This window comes from Sinocyclocheilus rhinocerous, unplaced genomic scaffold, assembly GCF_001515625.1.
Source record: "Sinocyclocheilus rhinocerous isolate Xijiao unplaced genomic scaffold, SAMN03320098_v1.1 scaffold1688, whole genome shotgun sequence".
Lineage (NCBI taxonomy): Eukaryota > Metazoa > Chordata > Actinopteri > Cypriniformes > Cyprinidae > Sinocyclocheilus > Sinocyclocheilus rhinocerous.
In genome coordinates this window covers 142,193-161,812 of record NW_015660503.1, presented here as the reverse complement: position 1 = coordinate 161,812, position 19,620 = coordinate 142,193, and the positions used below count along the sequence as shown (strand labels likewise).

At 38.0% G+C, this 19,620-nt stretch overlaps 2 protein-coding genes across 3 annotated transcripts in view; one reads left to right on the top strand and one right to left on the bottom strand.

Annotated features, from left to right (window-relative positions):
- The window catches only part of LOC107725185 (GRB2-associated-binding protein 1-like), a 95,680-nt gene extending 94,645 nt beyond the window's left edge, over positions 1 to 1,035 (top strand). For both annotated transcript variants that reach the window (XM_016534362.1, XM_016534361.1), the window contains one exon: positions 765 to 1,035. In XM_016534362.1, the coding sequence (XP_016389848.1) occupies positions 765 to 923 (159 nt within the window). In that variant the 3' untranslated portion in view covers positions 924 to 1,035. The remainder of the gene's footprint in view (positions 1 to 764) is intronic.
- A 4,715-nt stretch (positions 1,036 to 5,750) lies between these two features.
- Positions 5,751 to 19,620, bottom strand: part of LOC107725184 (FRAS1-related extracellular matrix protein 2-like) — a 32,706-nt gene continuing 18,836 nt past the window's right edge. The window contains exons 4-25 of the mRNA XM_016534359.1: positions 17,896 to 18,042; positions 17,244 to 17,474; positions 16,994 to 17,119; positions 16,586 to 16,837; positions 14,769 to 14,918; positions 14,431 to 14,640; positions 14,063 to 14,260; positions 13,803 to 13,967; positions 13,526 to 13,708; positions 13,209 to 13,339; positions 11,543 to 11,701; positions 10,926 to 11,229; positions 10,649 to 10,780; positions 10,216 to 10,547; positions 9,564 to 9,756; positions 9,259 to 9,363; positions 8,152 to 8,279; positions 7,889 to 8,023; positions 7,615 to 7,741; positions 7,300 to 7,487; positions 6,385 to 6,531; positions 5,751 to 6,299 (exon numbers count right to left, since the gene is read on the bottom strand). Coding sequence (XP_016389845.1) covers positions 5,781 to 6,299; positions 6,385 to 6,531; positions 7,300 to 7,487; positions 7,615 to 7,741; positions 7,889 to 8,023; positions 8,152 to 8,279; positions 9,259 to 9,363; positions 9,564 to 9,756; positions 10,216 to 10,547; positions 10,649 to 10,780; positions 10,926 to 11,229; positions 11,543 to 11,701; positions 13,209 to 13,339; positions 13,526 to 13,708; positions 13,803 to 13,967; positions 14,063 to 14,260; positions 14,431 to 14,640; positions 14,769 to 14,918; positions 16,586 to 16,837; positions 16,994 to 17,119; positions 17,244 to 17,474; positions 17,896 to 18,042 — 4,262 coding nt within the window. The 3' untranslated portion in view covers positions 5,751 to 5,780. The remainder of the gene's footprint in view (positions 6,300 to 6,384; positions 6,532 to 7,299; positions 7,488 to 7,614; positions 7,742 to 7,888; positions 8,024 to 8,151; positions 8,280 to 9,258; positions 9,364 to 9,563; positions 9,757 to 10,215; positions 10,548 to 10,648; positions 10,781 to 10,925; positions 11,230 to 11,542; positions 11,702 to 13,208; positions 13,340 to 13,525; positions 13,709 to 13,802; positions 13,968 to 14,062; positions 14,261 to 14,430; positions 14,641 to 14,768; positions 14,919 to 16,585; positions 16,838 to 16,993; positions 17,120 to 17,243; positions 17,475 to 17,895; positions 18,043 to 19,620) is intronic.

The window sequence follows — 19,620 nt, the reverse complement described above, 5'->3', positions numbered from 1 at the left end:
GTTTATATCTCGCAATTCTGGCTTTATAACTCAAGAATAATAATGCATTAGTGAGAGCGATTGCATGTGTGAATTAATTCTACCTGGCAGCTACTCTCTACTAGTAGTGAAGCTGTGGGATTTAGTTGTTAAGAAATTTGTGAATTTAGGAATCACAACATTTTCTAAATATTACATTTAACAGTGTTATTAAATTAGTATTTTTAAACATTATGTATTACATAATAGCAAAGGGTAAAAATAGGGTAATTTAGCATGTACAATTAAATATCTATTATCATCCGATAACCAACATTGTACCAATACATTGTGCATCCCTAAAGGAAACATTTATTTAACTTTTCAAATAATTATTTAATATACATAATTTTTAAAAGTCTGTTTTATATACTACTAATACCGTAGAAAAGTGTTGTTGCAGTTTTCTTTTTAGTGTCAACTTTTTTTACCCAAATATATCGGTACTTTTGGCATCTCTCTCTCTCCTGTTTTGACGGTCTCTCATATAAATATCTATTATCATCCGATAACCGATATTGTACCGATACATTGTGCGTCCCTAAAGGAAACATTTATTCAACTTTTCAAATAATTATTTAATATAAAGAATCTTAAAAAGTCTGTTTATATACTACTTATACCGTAGAAAATTGTTGTTGCAGTTTTTTGTTTTTTTTTGTATCAACTTCTTACCCAAATATCGGTACTTTTGTCATCTCTCTCTCTCTCCTGTTTTGACTCTCTCTCATATCTTGACCTTGCAGAAGAAGAGTAACGGGACTGGTATTTCAGCATCAGACGAGCGGGTAGACTATGTGGTGGTGGATCAGCAGCGAACGCAAGCACTGAAGAGCACACGTGAGGCCTGGAGTGACGGACGGCAGTCGACGGAGCAAGATCCCCCCAACAAAGGGGCCAAATGACACCCATCTCTTTCCTCTTTTGTGCACGGTCATGACTCGCGGGAGGCCGAGGAATGGAGGGCACTGCACATGCTCTGAACCTCCTATCAGGCCTCCACGTTTGATTTTAGATACAGCTAGTTAATGGCAGCTGTTTCAATTCCTGGTCAGCCGTTTCTGAGATACTGGAACTTTACTTCTGTTGCCAAAATAATGTCACTGTCTTTTAATTTTTAGCTTTTTAAATAATGGAATTACCCATTTCCCCATTATTTAATAAGTTATTAATATTCACATTAAATTAAAACAATGTCATGTAAAGTACAAGTATTGTTAGGTAAACTAGGGATACACTGATTCCAGAATTCTGTCTGATAGCCATAAGCCAATTCTTATAATACTGATAAAGTAAAATTTTTATTGAAAAATATGTGACAGCACCTAGGTCACAGCTCCCAGATCAGCTAGTTTACACTGCTTCCTGCTAGACGACAGCACCCGCGCAGGGGAGAGCTGATCCGAGGGATCCTCATGTATAAGCTGACAGACTCCAAGTAGGATGGACCGCACTCTGCATAGGGGCTTGAAGGACTTGCCGAGCCTTTTCGGCTGAAAGCCAAGTGAAAACTACGCTAACAGCAGCATTATTCATACTACATGGATACAAACTGCCCCCAACTCATCAACTCAGACAGTTTCAGATTTTTGGATATTGTTTTTCCCACATCGTGGTGTTAAAGCACATTATTCCTTGGGCTAGGGGAGCATCAGGTCTGGTGAATTTGTCTGTCCTCAAGGTGGGCCTGAGGTTATGTAAACTCATCTACATCTTGGATAGCAATATTTTCATTTTTGAGTGAACTATTTCTTTAAGAGCAATACAAACATGTATCACTAAGCCTGCTCTACTGGAGAACGTTCATTTATGTGAGGATTAATATCGCTTAAAAAAAAAAAAAAAAAGCTTTGCCTCAAAGTTTTTTTTTTTTTTTTTTTTTTTTTGTAAACAATGTTCTATGTTCACAAAACTGCCAAGGTGAGTTTTTAGGATGCATTTTAGAAGCCTAAAAGGTTTTTTGTGTATAGTTCCATGATAATCTGAAACTTTTACACATCTATTTTTTATTTTTTTTTCCATTTGTTTTATTCTTTTGGGCCTCAGTTGTAATTCGGTAGTGCAATCAAATGGTTTTGAGTTGCTTGAGCCGCAAATCTGCAAAGGTGAGTTAGTTTGCTTGAAAATGATTATCGTTTGCGTTTGCATTTAAGACAGCAGGCAGACTGTATAAAGTGTTATGTACATGAATAAAAGTGTCCTTTATTTGTATCTAATATCTAGTATGTTAAGGCTAAGGTGTGGATTCTGCAGGATAGAAGTCTACACGGTCTGAGATGGTATCAGAAACTATGAAATGTTATTGGTGGAATCAGGAACTGTGATAGTTTTTAACAGAGAAGAGATTTCTCTGAAGTTTTGTGTGTTTTGTGTTTTTGGTTTTATTCTCTCGTTTAATTTTCTTCAAAGCAAGGTATCAATTTACAAAAGCGCCGAGGTCAGGTACTCACTGAAAGGTTTAACAGCTTTCATTTATTTTATTTTATTTTATTTTGCAGCTATAGATGACGTCTTTAGTGTTGCAGATCGTATGTTCTCATAGAAACCTTTTGAAATTGCTTACGATGCAAGATATTATTACTAAGTATGAGATGCCTTCATGGAGGGGAGGAAAAGCCGGTCAAGTAGTTTCAGGAATTGTATTATGTTTCTTCATTCTCTGTGTGACTGGTCTATCAATGCATTTTATTGCTTCTTCGATAATTTATTTCAGATGGAGTTCCGCAGCTCTTGGAGACTAATTGCCTTACCATTGCAACTTTTTTTGAATGTTGTAAATATGATCCGTTCATTGATTTTTAGATCATGTCAGAATACATCTATTCAGAATACATCAGCATAAAACGTTACTGTGTGTGTAAAATAAAATAGCTCTAATAACTACCATTCTTAAGCCAAGAAGACACTGTTGATGTGTTGCAACACCATTGGTGGCTTCTGCTGTATATATTTCGATACAGGCTTTTCAAGCATGTCTTTTGATTCAAAGCTGTGCCTATATTGTTTCCCTTCTACTCAAATCTTTTTTTCTTTGAGTCCTCAGACCCTGATGCTTTATATCTTTTTTTAATGAATCTGAAAGAAATGTACATTTGAAAATAAACTCAATAAAAATGATACTTCAGGAGATTACTGCTGGCATTGCAACTAATGGAATTTGTGATGATTTTTAACCGTTTTCAAAACTGCAATTTCAATTACATAGAACATTATAGGTTAATATTAAAGGGATGGTTCACCCAAAAATGAAAATTCTGTCATTAATTACTCATCCTCATGTTTTTCCAAATCTGTAAGACCTTCGTTCATCTTCGAAACACAAATTAAGATATTTTTGATGAAATCCGAGAGCTTTCTGACGCGTTCAAGGCCCAGAAAGGTAGTAAGGACAGTTAAAATAGTCCATGTGACATCAGTGGTTCAACTGTAATTTTATGAAGCTACGAGAACACGTTTTGTGTGCAAAGAAACAAAAATAATGACTTCAACAATTTCTTCTCTTCCGCTCATTCACGAGAGGTGAACTATCCCTTTAAATCATAAATGGCGTCCTGATAGATACCTCTGCATGTAAGAGAGCCTCAACTGCAGCCACACCTTATTCAATGCAGTCTGAACTTGGAATTTATCAGTGGTTTACTTCTTACTGCCTGGAACATGTTACAGCATGTAAGAGAGCCACACCTGCAGCCACACCTTATTCAATGCAGTCTGAACTTGGAATTTATCAGTGGTTTACTTCTTACTGCCTGGAACATGTTACATATCAAGGGTATCATGCACATTTGATTGATCTTATACAACAGCTGAAATGATAGAAATTCAACTTGTCACAGGGTATAGAAGTAGGCATTTATCTTAACAGACACTTTATAATGAAACAAGGATCCAAGTATCTTAACAGAATTCTTTTCATCCGCAAAAAAGAAAATGACATTAAATAATTCTCAAAAACATATGCAGTTAATAAAACGGCAGTTTTCAAACACAAGGCTAATGGTGTATTCGCTGACACAGACTTCTTTAAATCTGTTGGGTTTAAAACTTGTGTCCTGGAGTTATTTGATATTTAGTCATTTTTATAATACAGGGCGAGATATATATTACAAAATATTGGTGGAAAAAATCTTGGTTTGTGTCTTGACAATTCGATTTTAATACACTGAGCAATAACCAACATTAAACAATAAATTGAAACAAATATCAATTGGGAAAGCACAAAAAAAAAAATGATGAAATCCGAGAGCTTTCTGACGCGTTCAAGGCCCAGAAAGGTAGTAAGGACAGTTAAAATAGTCCATGTGACATCAGTGGTTCAACTGTAATTTTATGAAGCTACGAGAACACGTTTTGTGTGCAAAGAAACAAAAATAATGACTTCAACAATTTCTTCTCTTCCGCTCATTCACGAGAGGTGAACTATCCCTTTAAATCATAAATGGCGTCCTGATAGATACCTCTGCATGTAAGAGAGCCTCAACTGCAGCCACACCTTATTCAATGCAGTCTGAACTTGGAATTTATCAGTGGTTTACTTCTTACTGCCTGGAACATGTTACATATCAAGGTGGAAAAAATCTTGGTTTGTGTCTTGACAATTCGATTTTAATACACTGAGCAATAAACAACATTAAACAATAAATTGAAACAAATATCAATTGGGAAAGCACAAAAAAAACCCGCAAGCAACAGTTTGAAATTATAATTTGCATATTCAGCATTATTTGCTTTAATTTTGTAAATCTGTAATGATTTTTAATTGAAAAAAAGTACGTGGTTCACACGTTTTCAAGTTTTTTTGACGCCAGTCTCTCCTTTCAACACCAGATATGTAACAGGCAGCTGTGTACACAGAGAATTATTGTGTAATTCTAAACCACATTTTAACATCCTGAAAAGGTATAAAAATACGTACATTCTGAATAATTACGAACTTGAATTCATAATATTAAACATCATGCTCCCTTTGCATAGCAACACATCGGTCATGTGGGAACGCTGACCTGTGCTCATGTACACAGCATTTCATGTCATGGAACATACAAAAATAGATACATTTATTACAACAGTGTTCGAAGAAGCCAGTTCTTGCATCTCTCAATTTTTTTAAATCTAACACGCACACTCAGAAGAAGAACTGTTATGAAAATTTGAATGAAAATAAAATGGACTAATTAAAAAAAAAATAATTCCCAATGATCTTGAACAAGTTTAAATTGCCTGGGTAGTTGAATAAGGCTTTTGATGTCCAACATACGCTTCCATGCCAAAGTAAATGTACCTTTTATTCTTGTTTACAATGGAACTTTTTTGAACTTGGGGAAAAAATAAGTTGATTTATATATATATATAATGAATGAATGATTTATCTATAACTCCATTCGAGTTTGACACAAGCTGAAGCACAGATTCGCTCTGTTTGTCTGAGCAGGATCACTGTGGCCAATTCTGGTTCACAGAACTACTGATGGAAGCGCGCTAACATAACATTAGTACTATGAAGCTCAAACTTAATCTTAAGAAAAAGGCAACAAGCAACTTCCTTTTGTTTGACCAAGTAATATGAAGAGTCTTGGAGTCAAGATGTCTTCATTGAAGCTGTGGAAACCTCCAAAAGAGCCACATATCGGATGTTGTCATTTGAACTGAGGATTTAGATCTCAGAATCTTTCTGTCTCCTCAACTTCAGCTGCTTCTTGAGAAGAAGAGCACCATAGTGAGAGTTAGTTTCGGCATGTCTTAATGAACAGGGAACGGGCGGTTTAAACCTCAGAGCTGTCCACATTGTGTCTCATGGGCTCCCTGTTGTACGCTGTGCAGGACGAAGTGGAATAAGGTGGGTACTTTTTATCTTTCCTCTTGCATCGCATTAAGAGAACCACCATAACTACAACCAGGCATACCAGCAGAATGAGCCCAGCCACCCCCAGCAATGTGGACATGCCAGCGGGAAGAGAGGAATCTGAACCAGGCCCTTTGCCCAGGCTCCCCTCCACCAGAGGGTGCTCCAGATAGTTCTCACGACCCCATGGCTGACTCACCCGTAGTCGGTTTGAGCGATCCAGGGCGATGTGCTGAATGTTGGTTCCTAGATTATTCTCAGCACCGATCTCAAAAGCTTCTGGGTCAGGTACTGCACGTCGACTTCGGGATTGGGTGCCAGAGTCAGCAATGGAGGATATAGCGTGGTGGTACTCAAGGCTTCTTTTTCCACGGCTGGCATTCTCTTTAGAACGGAGTGTGTAGATGGTGTGGATGAACCATTCACGGCCAGCAGTTACCTGATGAATTAAACATGAAAGAATGCTCAAGATTCTGGTTCAAATTGGGTTTTACTATGGTTACAAAACATGGTGAGTCTCTGACCTGGAAGAGTGGAGATGATGACAGGGTGAAACCATCTGATCCAGGTTGTCGGACCAAAGGCAGGGCTCCAGGGGTATCTAAAGCAAGACTGGCATCGAAATTGACATTTCCAAAGGTGGTGGCTTGAGTTTCTGGCTGAGCTTTGTCCTACAGTTCAAAGACCAACAAGTTCATACATTCAGTGAACACAAGAAAGATATTCAAATAACATGCAGTTACATACATTGACTTGAAAACATGAGCTATGATGAGTATGTTTTTATTTCTGTATTAAAATCAACTTTGATATTTTTGGGGGACATAAAAAAAATGTCAAAGTGATAAAACTGTTCTAATACAGTTTTATCACCTTGCTTAAGAACAACAACAAAAATCTTAAAAATCTTTTATATGCAATGATATTTTACTATCTCTTGGGGGGGCGGAGGGGGGGACAAAACTTCACCATTGTTTATTAATATTTGGGAGAAAAAAAACTTTTGTCTGCCAAATCAATGTCATGTTGGTGTGGCCAAAATACAGAATACATATGAAATATAATCTGACCTCTTTATGACAAGGCAGGTTTAGTGTACACTGTAAAATGTCATGTGGTGCAACTCCCTAAAAATACTTTGAACAATATATTTTTCAACTTTTTTTGAAACCACATAGCATTCTTAGACATTTTAAACTTAAAAAAAAAAATTATAAAATTTTTCACAAAATCACATGAAACCACATGATTTTGATTCTTTTAAACCGCATTTATAAAAACTTAGCACTTTTGTCATTGACACGCTTATGTCACTGAGATTTTAATCTTTCTCTATTCAAATAAAGATTCACATAGTGGTAAGATCTGCATTTATAATTAACATTTGTACGAAAGGTACAGTAAAGCAAGAAGGTATGAGGTTAAAATAAATGACATACCAGGATCTTGAGTCTATACAGCAAGGATGGAGCGTCAGCCAGGCATCCATACTCTTTATTAGTAGGGCTGTACTTTGGCACGTAGCCGTCTGTGCCAGTACAAAGGAACACTTTCTCTATGCTGCAGGAGAAAGAGTCGCCCAGGTTCTGCACTGGGTCCACCATCACTCGACCATAGATGTTCGAACCTACAGGGGAACCGATCGGAATGAAGTTTCATTCTCAAGGCAGGAACTGAATGAATTAGTAGTTCAACTATTTTCACCTAAACTAATATTTAAATAAGTATATTATATCGCTCTTGGATTCTAGTACCTTCCATGAAGGCAGTGTCCGTGCCCTCTCCAAAGCCCATGGAGCCATCAGACAGCCACATCTCCTTCTTCGACAGCAGGAACATCTGTGTGTTCAAACTGAACTCTGCTGCTACAGGGTCACTCACCTGAGAAACAGCACAAAATAATAAGCATCATGCTTAAATAGTCATTGTGACTTGTAGGATTAGATGAACACGCTCTAACCGTATAGTAGGTATATAGTTGAATCAAAGATCAATACCAAATTTTCAGAATGAAAAAGAGAAACCAACCTGTTGGAAGCGGATGTCCATGTCGAAGGTGAGGGGCTCCCTCGGGTGACACACAGGGGGTATGCTGAACTCTCCGTTAGGTGAAGCAATGCATGGAATCAGCTTCACAGTATAGGTGCCGGAATAGTCCCTCACCTACACACACATATGATCAGTTTACCTTTTTAATACTCATACAATATATAGCCTGCATTTACTGTATGATTACTATGACTGACAGTACCTAAAAGAAACAAAAGGTAGATAACTGGACTTGAACTTACAGCAAAGTCAGAAACAAAGCTCCACTGTTGCATGGGCTGGTTGTAAGTGGGTTCAGTTCTGATAAGGGAAAGAGTGAATGTGAGTCCAGAGTGGTCCGCTGACATTACCATGGAGGACAAAGTGGTTCCTGAAAGCCAACATAAATACCAGACTTTTAAAATTCCAATTAAACTTGACTTAAGAACATGACTTATTTTAGTAATATTTAAAATAATATTTGACAATATTTTGACACATTAATTAAGAATATTATAAAATGTATTATTACTATGGTTTAAAAATTGTGTAGTTTATTTTAACAATAAAAATAAGTAAAATAAGTAATAACAAAAAGATAGAAATATCTTATGCCAGTGTACTGATCGACCAATCAGAGGCCACGCATCGAGAAGAGCCATAACCAAGGGAAATGAATCCGTTTGCACTGATGAGGATGAATTTACCATCTGTAGTTTGAAAGGCGTGAGGACACAGGCGTGAAATGCATCGCAATGAGGTAATTTTTGAGACATGAGAAATAAATGGCGACAAAAGTGCGCCAAAACAAATCCGGTCCAAAACAAATCATGTTTACATTAAGCAAAGAGAGAAGAGCTCAGACTCCGGGAGACCGAGAAATAACTGAGACAGAGATCGTTTATCATTTCCAAAGACCTACATGGTGTCCATTCACTGCGTTAGTAAAGGGTAATTACAAAATATGTTACAAACAGGCCATAAAATGTATTATTAGCATAACTATAATGCTAACAATGAGCCTGTTTGTCACGAGCTGCGGTTACTCAGTTATAATACACAATGAAGCATGTAATCAGAATTATTTTGGCCATCCACAGCACAAAGTCTCCAAATCATTTGTTTTCATTTCTTTTTTTAATTACCCCTTAAGTGAGATATAGGAATGGGAAAAAAAGTTTGTTTAATATAATGTCACCACCAGTAGAGGGCAGTAAAGGTTTCTGTCAGGAGGGTAGTGACAGGACGTTTACTGTCAGTAGGGGGCACATTGTACTGTAGCTTATAGATTTTCTCTTTGGGATAGAGTTTGACACCACAGTGAGAACTTGTCAACTGATATGAGTGTGTGTCTGTGTATTTTGGGTTACCTGGATGAGACATGACAAACTGTCCCCTGAATCGAGCCTCAGTCTTGAAATTGACAACAAGACGGCCTTCATCATTTATTCTCATGCTGGTGGGATACATGGCACCTATAAAATAAAAGCACAAATAACAACATCAGACAGGCTATAGTGATTTTCATTGAAGTTTTAGGTGGAGAAAAATACTGATATATACTGATGTTTTAAAACCTGCATTAATCTATATTCATGTCTATTTAATTTCACCATTTGAATTTCTTTGAGTTTATGTATCCCTTGTAGTTAAAGCAGTGTAGTTAAAGTACTACCTTGCAGCTCAGCCTCTGGTGGGCTTCCAATACCATCTTGCCATAAGATGGCAGTGTCATACACAAAGGTGAGCCGCAGCTCAGACCGTAGGTCAAAATGTTGCCAGCCGCCAACCGCAACGGGAGAGTGGAAGACATAGGACACAAACAGAGCCACCCGCAGGGTTACATAGGACTGAACAAGATTCAACACCTACGGACACAGGAACAGTGAAAAACACATTAAAAAATGTACGTGTAAACTGAATGATTAAACAAATGCTGCTTTTGTGTGTTGATGCTGGAAATACACTTTCAAATAGTCTTTTAGGATTTTTCAGTCTCTATATGAAGATGTTTATGATGAAAATTTGCATATCTCTTTTTTTCTATAACAAATTGTATGTTTTTAAGATATTTTATATTGTAATAATATTTTTAGTTTTAATATTTTCATATTGTAATAGTTTTTCTAACTAAATCCAGCATAAGAGACTTCTTTTAGAAGCGTTAAAAATTCTTACAGACCCCAACCATTCAAACAGTATAAACTATATATAGAATTTTATAGTTTTTTTGTTTTGTTTTTGTGATGTTACCTTAAAAAAGTTACATTGGCTTAAAATATTGAGTGAACATAGCTTTGAATGACACATATTCTCGAAATCCTTACCTGTCCATCTGTGCCAATGGATCCTCCACAGTCATTCAGCAGCTCTGACATGTCGTAGTAGCTACTGAACTCCCACAGACATGCCTCCAGGTTAAGATTGCGGTAGAATCGAAGGGAATTGGTGCTACGCATTGCCACGCTGTACTGGTACGGTAAAGTCTCACCAATAATTTCTGGGTTCTTTGTGGCATCAGTGATGAAACCATGTGCTGTTTGGATCTCATTGAAATCCAAGAGGTTAGAGCAGCGGTGGTTACCTACTCGTGTGCCATCTGGACTAAGGGTTAGCTCAAAGTTTGAAAGGGGACGTGTGGAGATAACGGGCAGCATGCCTAAGGAAAAAAGTGTGGATATTAATATCCTGGACTTTGTAGACATTTCAGTTGACATTTGCTTACTTAGTACTGCATTGTTTGTTGAGGTGGTCACTTACCATCCATGTGAGGCATAGTAACAGTGAGTTTGATCAAATTGGGGTAGTCAGGGTCATCTGGGCCGGTGTAATGGATTTTAGCAGAGAACGGTTCAGCACCAACTGTGCCAGGTATACGAGGCTGACACAGGCCTAAGAATGGCAGACAAATTCATTAACTTTTAATCTTATTAATTTCCCCAGAATCCCCAAGAAAACAGTCAAACTAACAAACAAACAAAACCCTGTGCTTTGTTGAATTAGTAATTCTTCAAGAATTGAGAACCAAGAGCCTCACCCTCCTCTCGGCTGATGACCACAATAGGGGAACTGAGCTCCAGCCCAGCGTCTCCATTGGCATTGAAGGCTCGGGCAGCACATTGTACGCGGGAACCAGCCTGGAAGTAGATGGAGTCCAATGTGATGGACTTGGTGTTAGTGAAGAAGGTGTTGGTGTCCACTTCTCGCATGGGGCTGGTGACTCCATCCGGTCCGCTAGGGGCACTAACCATCCAGCGGTACTGAGTCATTGTGTCATTGATGTTCTCCACTGAGCAAATGGAGCCAGTCTTGTCAAAGTCAAAGTATTTGGGGTTGCAGGCCTGATGGACACAAGAAAATATCAGAATTACTGATGGTTTTTTTTTTTTTTTTTTGGAAGAATGAGAGACTAAAACTGCAGATATATTATATCCACCCATAATCTTGAATGACAACATTCAATTATTGTTCACTGAGACTGGCGAGGTCACTTCACCTTCTCCATTTGCAAAATGTCACAACTTTTTGTACATTCCAATATTTTCTTTTCTTATATGGTAAATGTACAAAAAATAAAATTAATTAATTGATTTTAAAAAAAATGAAAAGGACAGTGATTAATTGGAACTAACTGACATCTATGGTGTCACTCACCGTAACGCACACAACAGGATAGCCGGTTGGAGGGTGGGGATTGTCCTTGGCCCTAATTGTATCATCATACAGCAGCAAGGACACCACCTGAGGCACTGCTGGGAATGTGACATCAGCCACGCTGTTCATCTCTTCAATGTACACAATAGCCTTATTCATCTACAAAAATGAAGAGAGGAAAAGACAACTATTTAGGCTACCAATCTCATTTTAGGGAAAACAGAGTATGTCAATCCTACAATAACATAAGCAGCAGTAAAAAGACTATCAACTCACTGTGAACCTTACCTTCTGAACCTGAACCTTCACCACTGTGAACTAAGCACTTGACATATTTATGATAAAATGTCAGTTTCACAAAGCATTCTTAAGAATAAAATTATTCTTAACAAAAGTTAAGAATATTTTGTATTCTTAAAAACAACTTTTAATGAATTTGTTGGGTTGTTTAAAATATTTCCGCATTACATCACTGGCTATTACTATTACTAGATGTGCATGCATGCTCTGAAGGGACATTAAACAGTAAACAGAGAGTGTAAATGAATGCAAGAGACCCCACCAGCTTGAGACAGGCTCTTTAAAAAATAATTATTTGAAATGCACAACAGAATGCTAAACTCCTGTCAAGGCTGTCATGACAAAAATAGTGTGTATGCTTATGATTGTTGCTGTACTCTGCTGGCAATGCATAAAGATGGCCTTTAAAGTGTTTTTCAATTAATTGATCAGCAAGTCTTCTGCAACAACTGCCATATAGTGAAATAACACCAAAGCCTGCTATGTTCTTCTTAGAAAAAAATAATATGTTAAAAATATATTTGAGAACTTGAATTTTTTGTCAAGAATGCTACTTTGGAACATTTTTACTAGTGCTGTCAAACAATTAATCGCGATTAATCGCATCCAAAATAAAAGTTTTTGTTTACATAATATATGTGTGTATACTGTGTATATTTATTAAGTATATATAAATACAAACGCATGCATGCATATATTTAAGAAAAATATGTTATATTTATATATAATATAAAATATAAGAATATAAATATATAAATGCATATACTGTCATGTACAAATCTTCAAAATATATACTGTATGTGTATGTATATATACATAATAAATATACACAGTACACACACATATATTATATAAACAAAAACTGTGGATGCGATTAATCATGATTAATCGTTTGACAGCACTAATTTTTTACAAACTTCTCAAAATCTTAAAAAGTTCAATATACAGTAGTATAAATTGTAAAGCTCCGAACACGTTTTAAATGTTCAGTCAGAGACTGAACGTGTGACGTTTATGTGCAGGCGACCCAAGTTCAAGCACTCTTCTCAATTTCATTTCCTGCCATCTCTCAGACTCTCACTGTCAACAAGATAGCAAAAAGCCCCCCATAATGGCTCTAAGGCCTTGACTGTAAAGGGTTTTGTACATGTTCAGTGGATAACTCTGTTTATAGGTCACTGTGTCTATTGAGGCCCATTTACATCATACAGACTCCTCTGAAAGAGACTGGAGACAGCGATTGGCTCCTGCTGACAGAGGCAGCTGCCGCATGGCTATTTTAGCAAGAGAGTCACGTTAGCGTGTGTCTGTGCGAGTGTGCGATGTGGCGTCTCTGGGGGTATTTTTAGAGATGATGGTCTCTGACCTGTGTCTCAGCCACCATATACTCGTCAGGCTTCATGTGTACTGTGAAAGCCTCACGGATCTCTCTTTGTCCATCATAGAGAACCTGGATCTCCACAACATGCTCTGTCTCACCCTCTTTAAACTCCACATCTGTAAGGACATGCAAACAGAGATATACAGAAAGGAAATAGATAACCGTTCTGCTTATCTGTGACTGTGTCAATTCTCCACTCCTGGATGTTGCATGTTTTGTTGACCATGGTAAAATAATTTCTGATAATAGTATGGCATCTTATGGGATTTATATTTTGTAGCCTTCATGGGTCTTCTGCTGACCTTGAGAAAGGGGATTGTAGTCCTCTCCTGAAGTCGCAGAGCCGTCCTTGGTGTGAATTCTCACCACAGAGACCTTGGAGGTGTCGCCCTGACGCAGGACAGGAATCTTCACTACAGCAATCTCTCCAGGAAGTTGTGGCTCTTTGACACTGTATTTGATCTCAGCAAACCTGATGATGGACTCTGCGGTGGAAAATTAGTTTTGTTTGCCGTGAGAGAAGCTCATCAAGACCTTTATGCAGATATTTGTCAAGAATAAGGATAAAAAAATACTTACTATCTTTATGGTCGGTGATGGTGACCAGAGCTTCTTTTTGTTCTCCTACAGCAGCTCCATATAGTGGTTTGCTCTTAGGTGTGCCCAAAACCAAGCGGAACTCCTCATCCTCTTCATGAATCGTGTCATCCACTAAAGTCACTACACATGGCTTCTCAATCTCTCCTGAAACATGCAGATACAAAAGATGAGCAAATCATGCAATTATAGGTGGATGAATGGATGAAAGGATGAGGAACAGGTTGAAAAAAGTAACAGACCTGGTAGGAACACGATGATAGACGCGTCAGTATTGGATCGTTCATCATAGTCCATCATGACCTGGGCAGATCCCTGGCGTGTGTAACAGCGGACTGTGGACCTCTGACTGATGTCACCACTGCGGTACACCATTGCCTTCACTTCTCCATCAGCCTCATCTACCTTGTACTCTGCCTCTCTAAACTGGACTTTGGGCACTGTAGAAAAATCCAGCATTGATTAATTAACCAGTATCATTCAACTAACGTGACTGCATTTAGAATTTTTCATTGGCACTATTACACATTTTATCTGCAGTTTGATGTCTTCTGAAACAAAAACAAAAAAATGGTTGTATTTATTTATTGATTTGTTTTCCTTTACTCACAGTCAGTGAGAGTGTCATTGATGGTGATGACAGTTTTGCTAGGTTCTCCAAGGACTGCGTTCATGGGCATACGCAGCACCAACTCAAATGTCTCTGGTCCCTCCAGCTCTGGCTGGCCAAGATCATCAAGAATAGTCACACGAAACGTTTGCATGGTCACACCTGGAGCAAAGTCCAAGTTACGGCTGATTCCCACATAATCTAGACCCGCTGGGAGGGAGAGAAAAAGGAGGGGGAGAAAAAATCATATGCATGAAAGTAATTTTTTGCCTTTTTAACTATTTTATTAGGTAAAAAGCATATATCAGCAACTGTTGTTTTTGACTGACACTCTTTACCTTCTGCTGAAACAGGGTCACTCTTTCTGGAACGGACTGTGACGGTGGCTGTCTTTGAAAGGTCAGTTCCAGTTCTCCACACTTTCACCTCCACATAACCATCACTCTCATCCACCGTGTATTCGGTCTCTCCAAAATAGAAAGATGGCTCTGTACCGAGAGGAAAGATCAGTCAACTTCCACTCATTTTATTTCATAAGCATTTTTGAAATTTTAAACTCTTATTTTCCAAGTTTAAATAAGATTTGGAATTTTCAATGTGGTCTCAGACTTTTGGACCCTGTAGTACCTTCAGCAAAACAGAAGCCGAGAGGAGGTGCCCTTTCCAGCAGCTAAAATGACATTTAAAGCCATTGTTCTCAGAATTGTTAAGTTGTGTTTCATCTTTCACAGAGATGTTTTGACCCATTAGTGCTTCAGACAAAGATCTGGATCTGCCATCACCCCCATGACTGCACAGGAAACCTCCCATTATTTCCAATGTCCTGTCTGAGTGATGAAACAGACGGTTGAGTCTACTCCAGTCAAGATGCACTTGGGGGAGTGTCTATGTTTGTGTGTGTGTGTTTGGGAAATCTGAGAGGCTCCCAGAGCGATATCAGCATCAGCTCAGGATAAATGAATGCAGAGAGGAGAGGGCTTTCCAGGGTGGGGGAAGAGGCCGTAAGTTTGAGGGGTCGTACAAAGAAAAAGAGAGTAGTGACACCTCCATAGACAACAAGTCAGTGACAAAACAAAAAGATTCCAACTCTGGCTGGCATCCAGACCACAAGTCTATCCAACAAAGTCCCCATCTCCCCTGCAAATAGACACAAATATGCCCTTCCAGACCCACCAAGACGCTGAACTACAACAATATGCACATTAATCTTCACTTCTTTAGTCTAGGCATGTACATACATTATTTACACATAAATATCTTTTGGGGTAATTTCCCAAATTGTGGAGGATGGGACTGTTATTGATGGTGCTGTTTGCAACTATAGACTGTTTTTATGAGTGAAGAAAACACTCTGAGGATTTATTGAAAATTAAAAGATAAAAAGGCTATGCTTTAAATGGTGAATTCCTGAATTAATCTTTTGTACTAAATTCAAAGATGACTTGTTTGGACTGTGTTTTCTTTCGAGTAATGCATATAAATCCTAAATCCTGCATGGACAGGGTGTTTACAAAGCTCTTTCAGGTCCCTCGCTGAGGTTTATGGGTGGTTACAAAGGTCACAGGGGCCTCAATTGTGCTCCTTCAACTTGTTTTGGGTTATCGTGTTACCATGCTGCCAAGGACAACAGTGGTATGACCACAAAGTAAAGATGGATTGTTCTGTGGCTACCTATGGTTTCAAAGCATGTGTAATAAAAGAGCAACTATAAAGAAACAGGTAAGATGTCAATGTAAACACACAACATGGAGGATACGGTTTTGTGTCTTTGAGGATGAGTAAGTTGTTTTTAAACTCCAATATCAATCATGAAAGCACTTTGTGGTTTAGAAAAATAAAATGCACAGAATATAGTTAGTCTGGCTTGCACTATTATATGTATATAGGCTCAGTCCCAAATACACTAGTGTTGTTACAAAAAATCTTATTTCAAATAAATGCTGTTCTTTTAAAATGTCTCTTTATCAAAGAATCCTGTGGGTCCCACAAAAAATATTAAGCAGGGCAACCATTTTCAACTGTGATAAGAAATAATTGAGCACCAAATAGAAAGGATCATGTGACACTGAAGACTTGTATTTTAAAATACATAAAAGTGGAAAACTGTTATTTTAAATTAATAGTAAAGTTATTTATATAGTTCTAGCCAACTCACCATCATCACTATCAGCCAAGATTACCACTTTGGCACTGGGGAACTTGGCTCCCACTTGGCCACCCATAGGCATACTGAGGGACACGTTGAAGCTCTCCTCTTCCTCAAAGAGGGAGTCATCAATGATTATGATGCGACATGACTTCTCCCGCTCATCCTTATCAAAACGCAGGACGCTGGTGTGGTCCTCGGGTCTTGTGATGTAGTCTGAATAGGAGAGCACTGTGCTGGGGGTGGTTCCGGTTGCACTGCCTGTATAGAAGGATTTCTTTTTTATACGAACAGACTTCCAAGTACTACAGAATATACACCAGAAGTACAGATGAAGTAAGGTCACGTAAGGTCCTGTAAGTTGTAATATTTGAATAATCCTGTCATTAGGTTGTGTGATAATTTTGTAGATCTCACCTTGTTGTGTGTAACAAATAACCATTAGTTCTTGGCTGACATCTCCTGATCTTCTCACCGGGACTAATAGTTCTCCTATATCCTCTTCTATACGATATTCTGCTTGAGGGAAGAACACTGTGGACTCTGGAAAGAGAGAAATTCCAGTGCTTAAAAGTGAATATTCCATTTTGGTGCACACACTCTGGAAGCAATATGTGTTTTATAGTACATAGACAAAGTAGGAAATCATTAAACATGGCACAATTACCATCACCAGGATCTACAATCTCCACACTGGCTGTATCGGGGTATTCAAGAACAGCCATCACTGGCTCTGAAAGCTGGATTTCGAACATCTCTGAAGTTTCAAACTCTTGGTCTGTGAATATCTTCACCCTCCAGGTGGCTGATGTCTGGCCAGGATTAAACTGGACCTGTTTCTGAGCTTTGCCACGGAAGTCTTGGTCCTGTTTTGCTGTACCATCTTTGGTGGCAATGCCTTTAAATGGAAAACACTATTTAGACCTTAAACTACAAACATAATGAGTGAACAGTTTATGATATCTGCTGACTACTTTATAACTATATACTTTAAGGAACAGTAAAAGGCTGTGGTACAATTTAAGACATTGTAAGTCATAGTTAAAGGGCTGTGAAAATACCAAACACAGAGGGACCAACTTGTAACAGCTGCAAATAAACATTGTTTACTATCGCTAAATATATACGGACATGACAATGAGGGAGGTTCAGTTTTGTTTTTTATTAGGATTCCAATATTTAATTAGCTGTATTTTGTTAAACCTCCGCACAAGTCCTGTCATCTTAGCATATAGGCCTAAACAAATATTTTGTAACAGAAAACTGGTGATAAAGATTTTGACTTGTAGGGTAACACCATCACTTTGATAAATACTTACTGACAAATGATGTCTCTCCCAAGTATCCCCGGCGTTTGAGGGTGACCTCCAGAAACTTTGCATCCTCGTCCACAATGTAGTATTCCCTTTCTAGAGATATCCAGGCCCAGTTTAGACGGAACGGTTGTGGTTTCAGTTTGTTGCCCCCTTTTCAAACAGAGAAAAGCACAATGAATTTAATGATGCACAATAAAAAAGACAAAGTGTGTATTTGAGCACCATGAGAACATGCAGTTTGCTAATAATTCATCTCTTTCCAGTTCAGATATGTAAAACGAAAGAGGGGCCAAAATGAGCGCAACTTGATCCAGCGTCCTGCTTGTGGATGTCCTGGGGTGGTTTCATTTTCTATTGACGTTCTCCACCCTTTTTTGTCTTTCCCTCATTACTACTGTAAAATCAATAGGCCTACTCAATATGTTCACACTGCCTTCTTTTTTTACTACATTTGTTGGTAGCTGAATGAGGTTCAAGAAGAATGAGTCCAACGAGGTGTCAGGTTAATGCCGAAAGCCCATACCATGATAGTGTAAAGAAGGCAGTTGTGGAAAATTGTGGTTGGTGCAGATTAACACAAAAGATGGAGAGTTGAAAGAGATGAAAATGGCAGTAGGGATCATAAAGAAGACAGTCTGACCTTTTGTCTCCAAGACTTGCGTATGTGCTACTCTTACGTGCCACCTCCAGATCCAAGATAAACAAAAAAGATTTTGTTCTGGTATTTAACTTTTTTTTTCTTTTTAATAGATAGAGCTATGGAAATATATTCTAAATTTTAGAATTATTCCAGCTCTTTTCCATCAAATCATACACACCTCAGTGACTAATTATCATTTTGAGTAATCAGTTTAAAGTATAATCGGATTAGACTCTCTCCATGGACTAAATGATTTAAGCAGTGAGGATCCTGAATCTTGAGTGACTGAAGTAGGATAAAGAGCTGTAATGACTTTGAAAGTATTCTCAATCCCATTTTGCCATAATCCATGCTACCCCATGACTCTGATTATCTTTAAAGACAAAAGGTTACATTCTTGGACACTATTTCTTGGCTCAAGTTGTTCTGATTTTTTATTTAGTAAGTAATTTTGTAGGCCCCGATAGATCACTGTAGATGACAAAAAGTTTGCACTGTTGGTGCGTAACTGAATAAAAATTGCATTTTTAAATGTGAATTCTTGTGAACTCTTTATTTCCAGCTTGCTATTTTGTAGTTATCACACAAATGGGAGCTGCTCTTTTGATGTGAGCATATGCAGAAGCAACATTGTAGTGCAAATCACAAGATGTGTCAAAAAACATCCGTTTGAAATAGATGTTGTGAGATTGATTTATAGTAATCAATAAAACAGCATCATCATGTCCTCCATTGGCCTTCTTCTTTACCACCCTCTTCTCAGTTTAGGAAACGGCTCAGATTGACATGACAGCATTGGCCTTGATCAAGCTCAAGCGTCTGACAGCTCTGCCTAAAAATATAGAACTCATTTATAATTTTTTATCTTTGCCCTAGATTGCTGAAGAGTCGTTAAACACACTGAAGCTGATTGACATAGAAGATGTGGGGGAGCCTCATTCAAATTAGATGTTTTATCTCTTGTTAAGCTTTCACAGGAGTGTGAATACAGTGGCACATTACAGATGCACCAACTAAGATCTAACTGCATAGCTGAGCACATTAACAAGTATTAAAAACAAGCCTATTATTAAACATCCCGCAAAGGC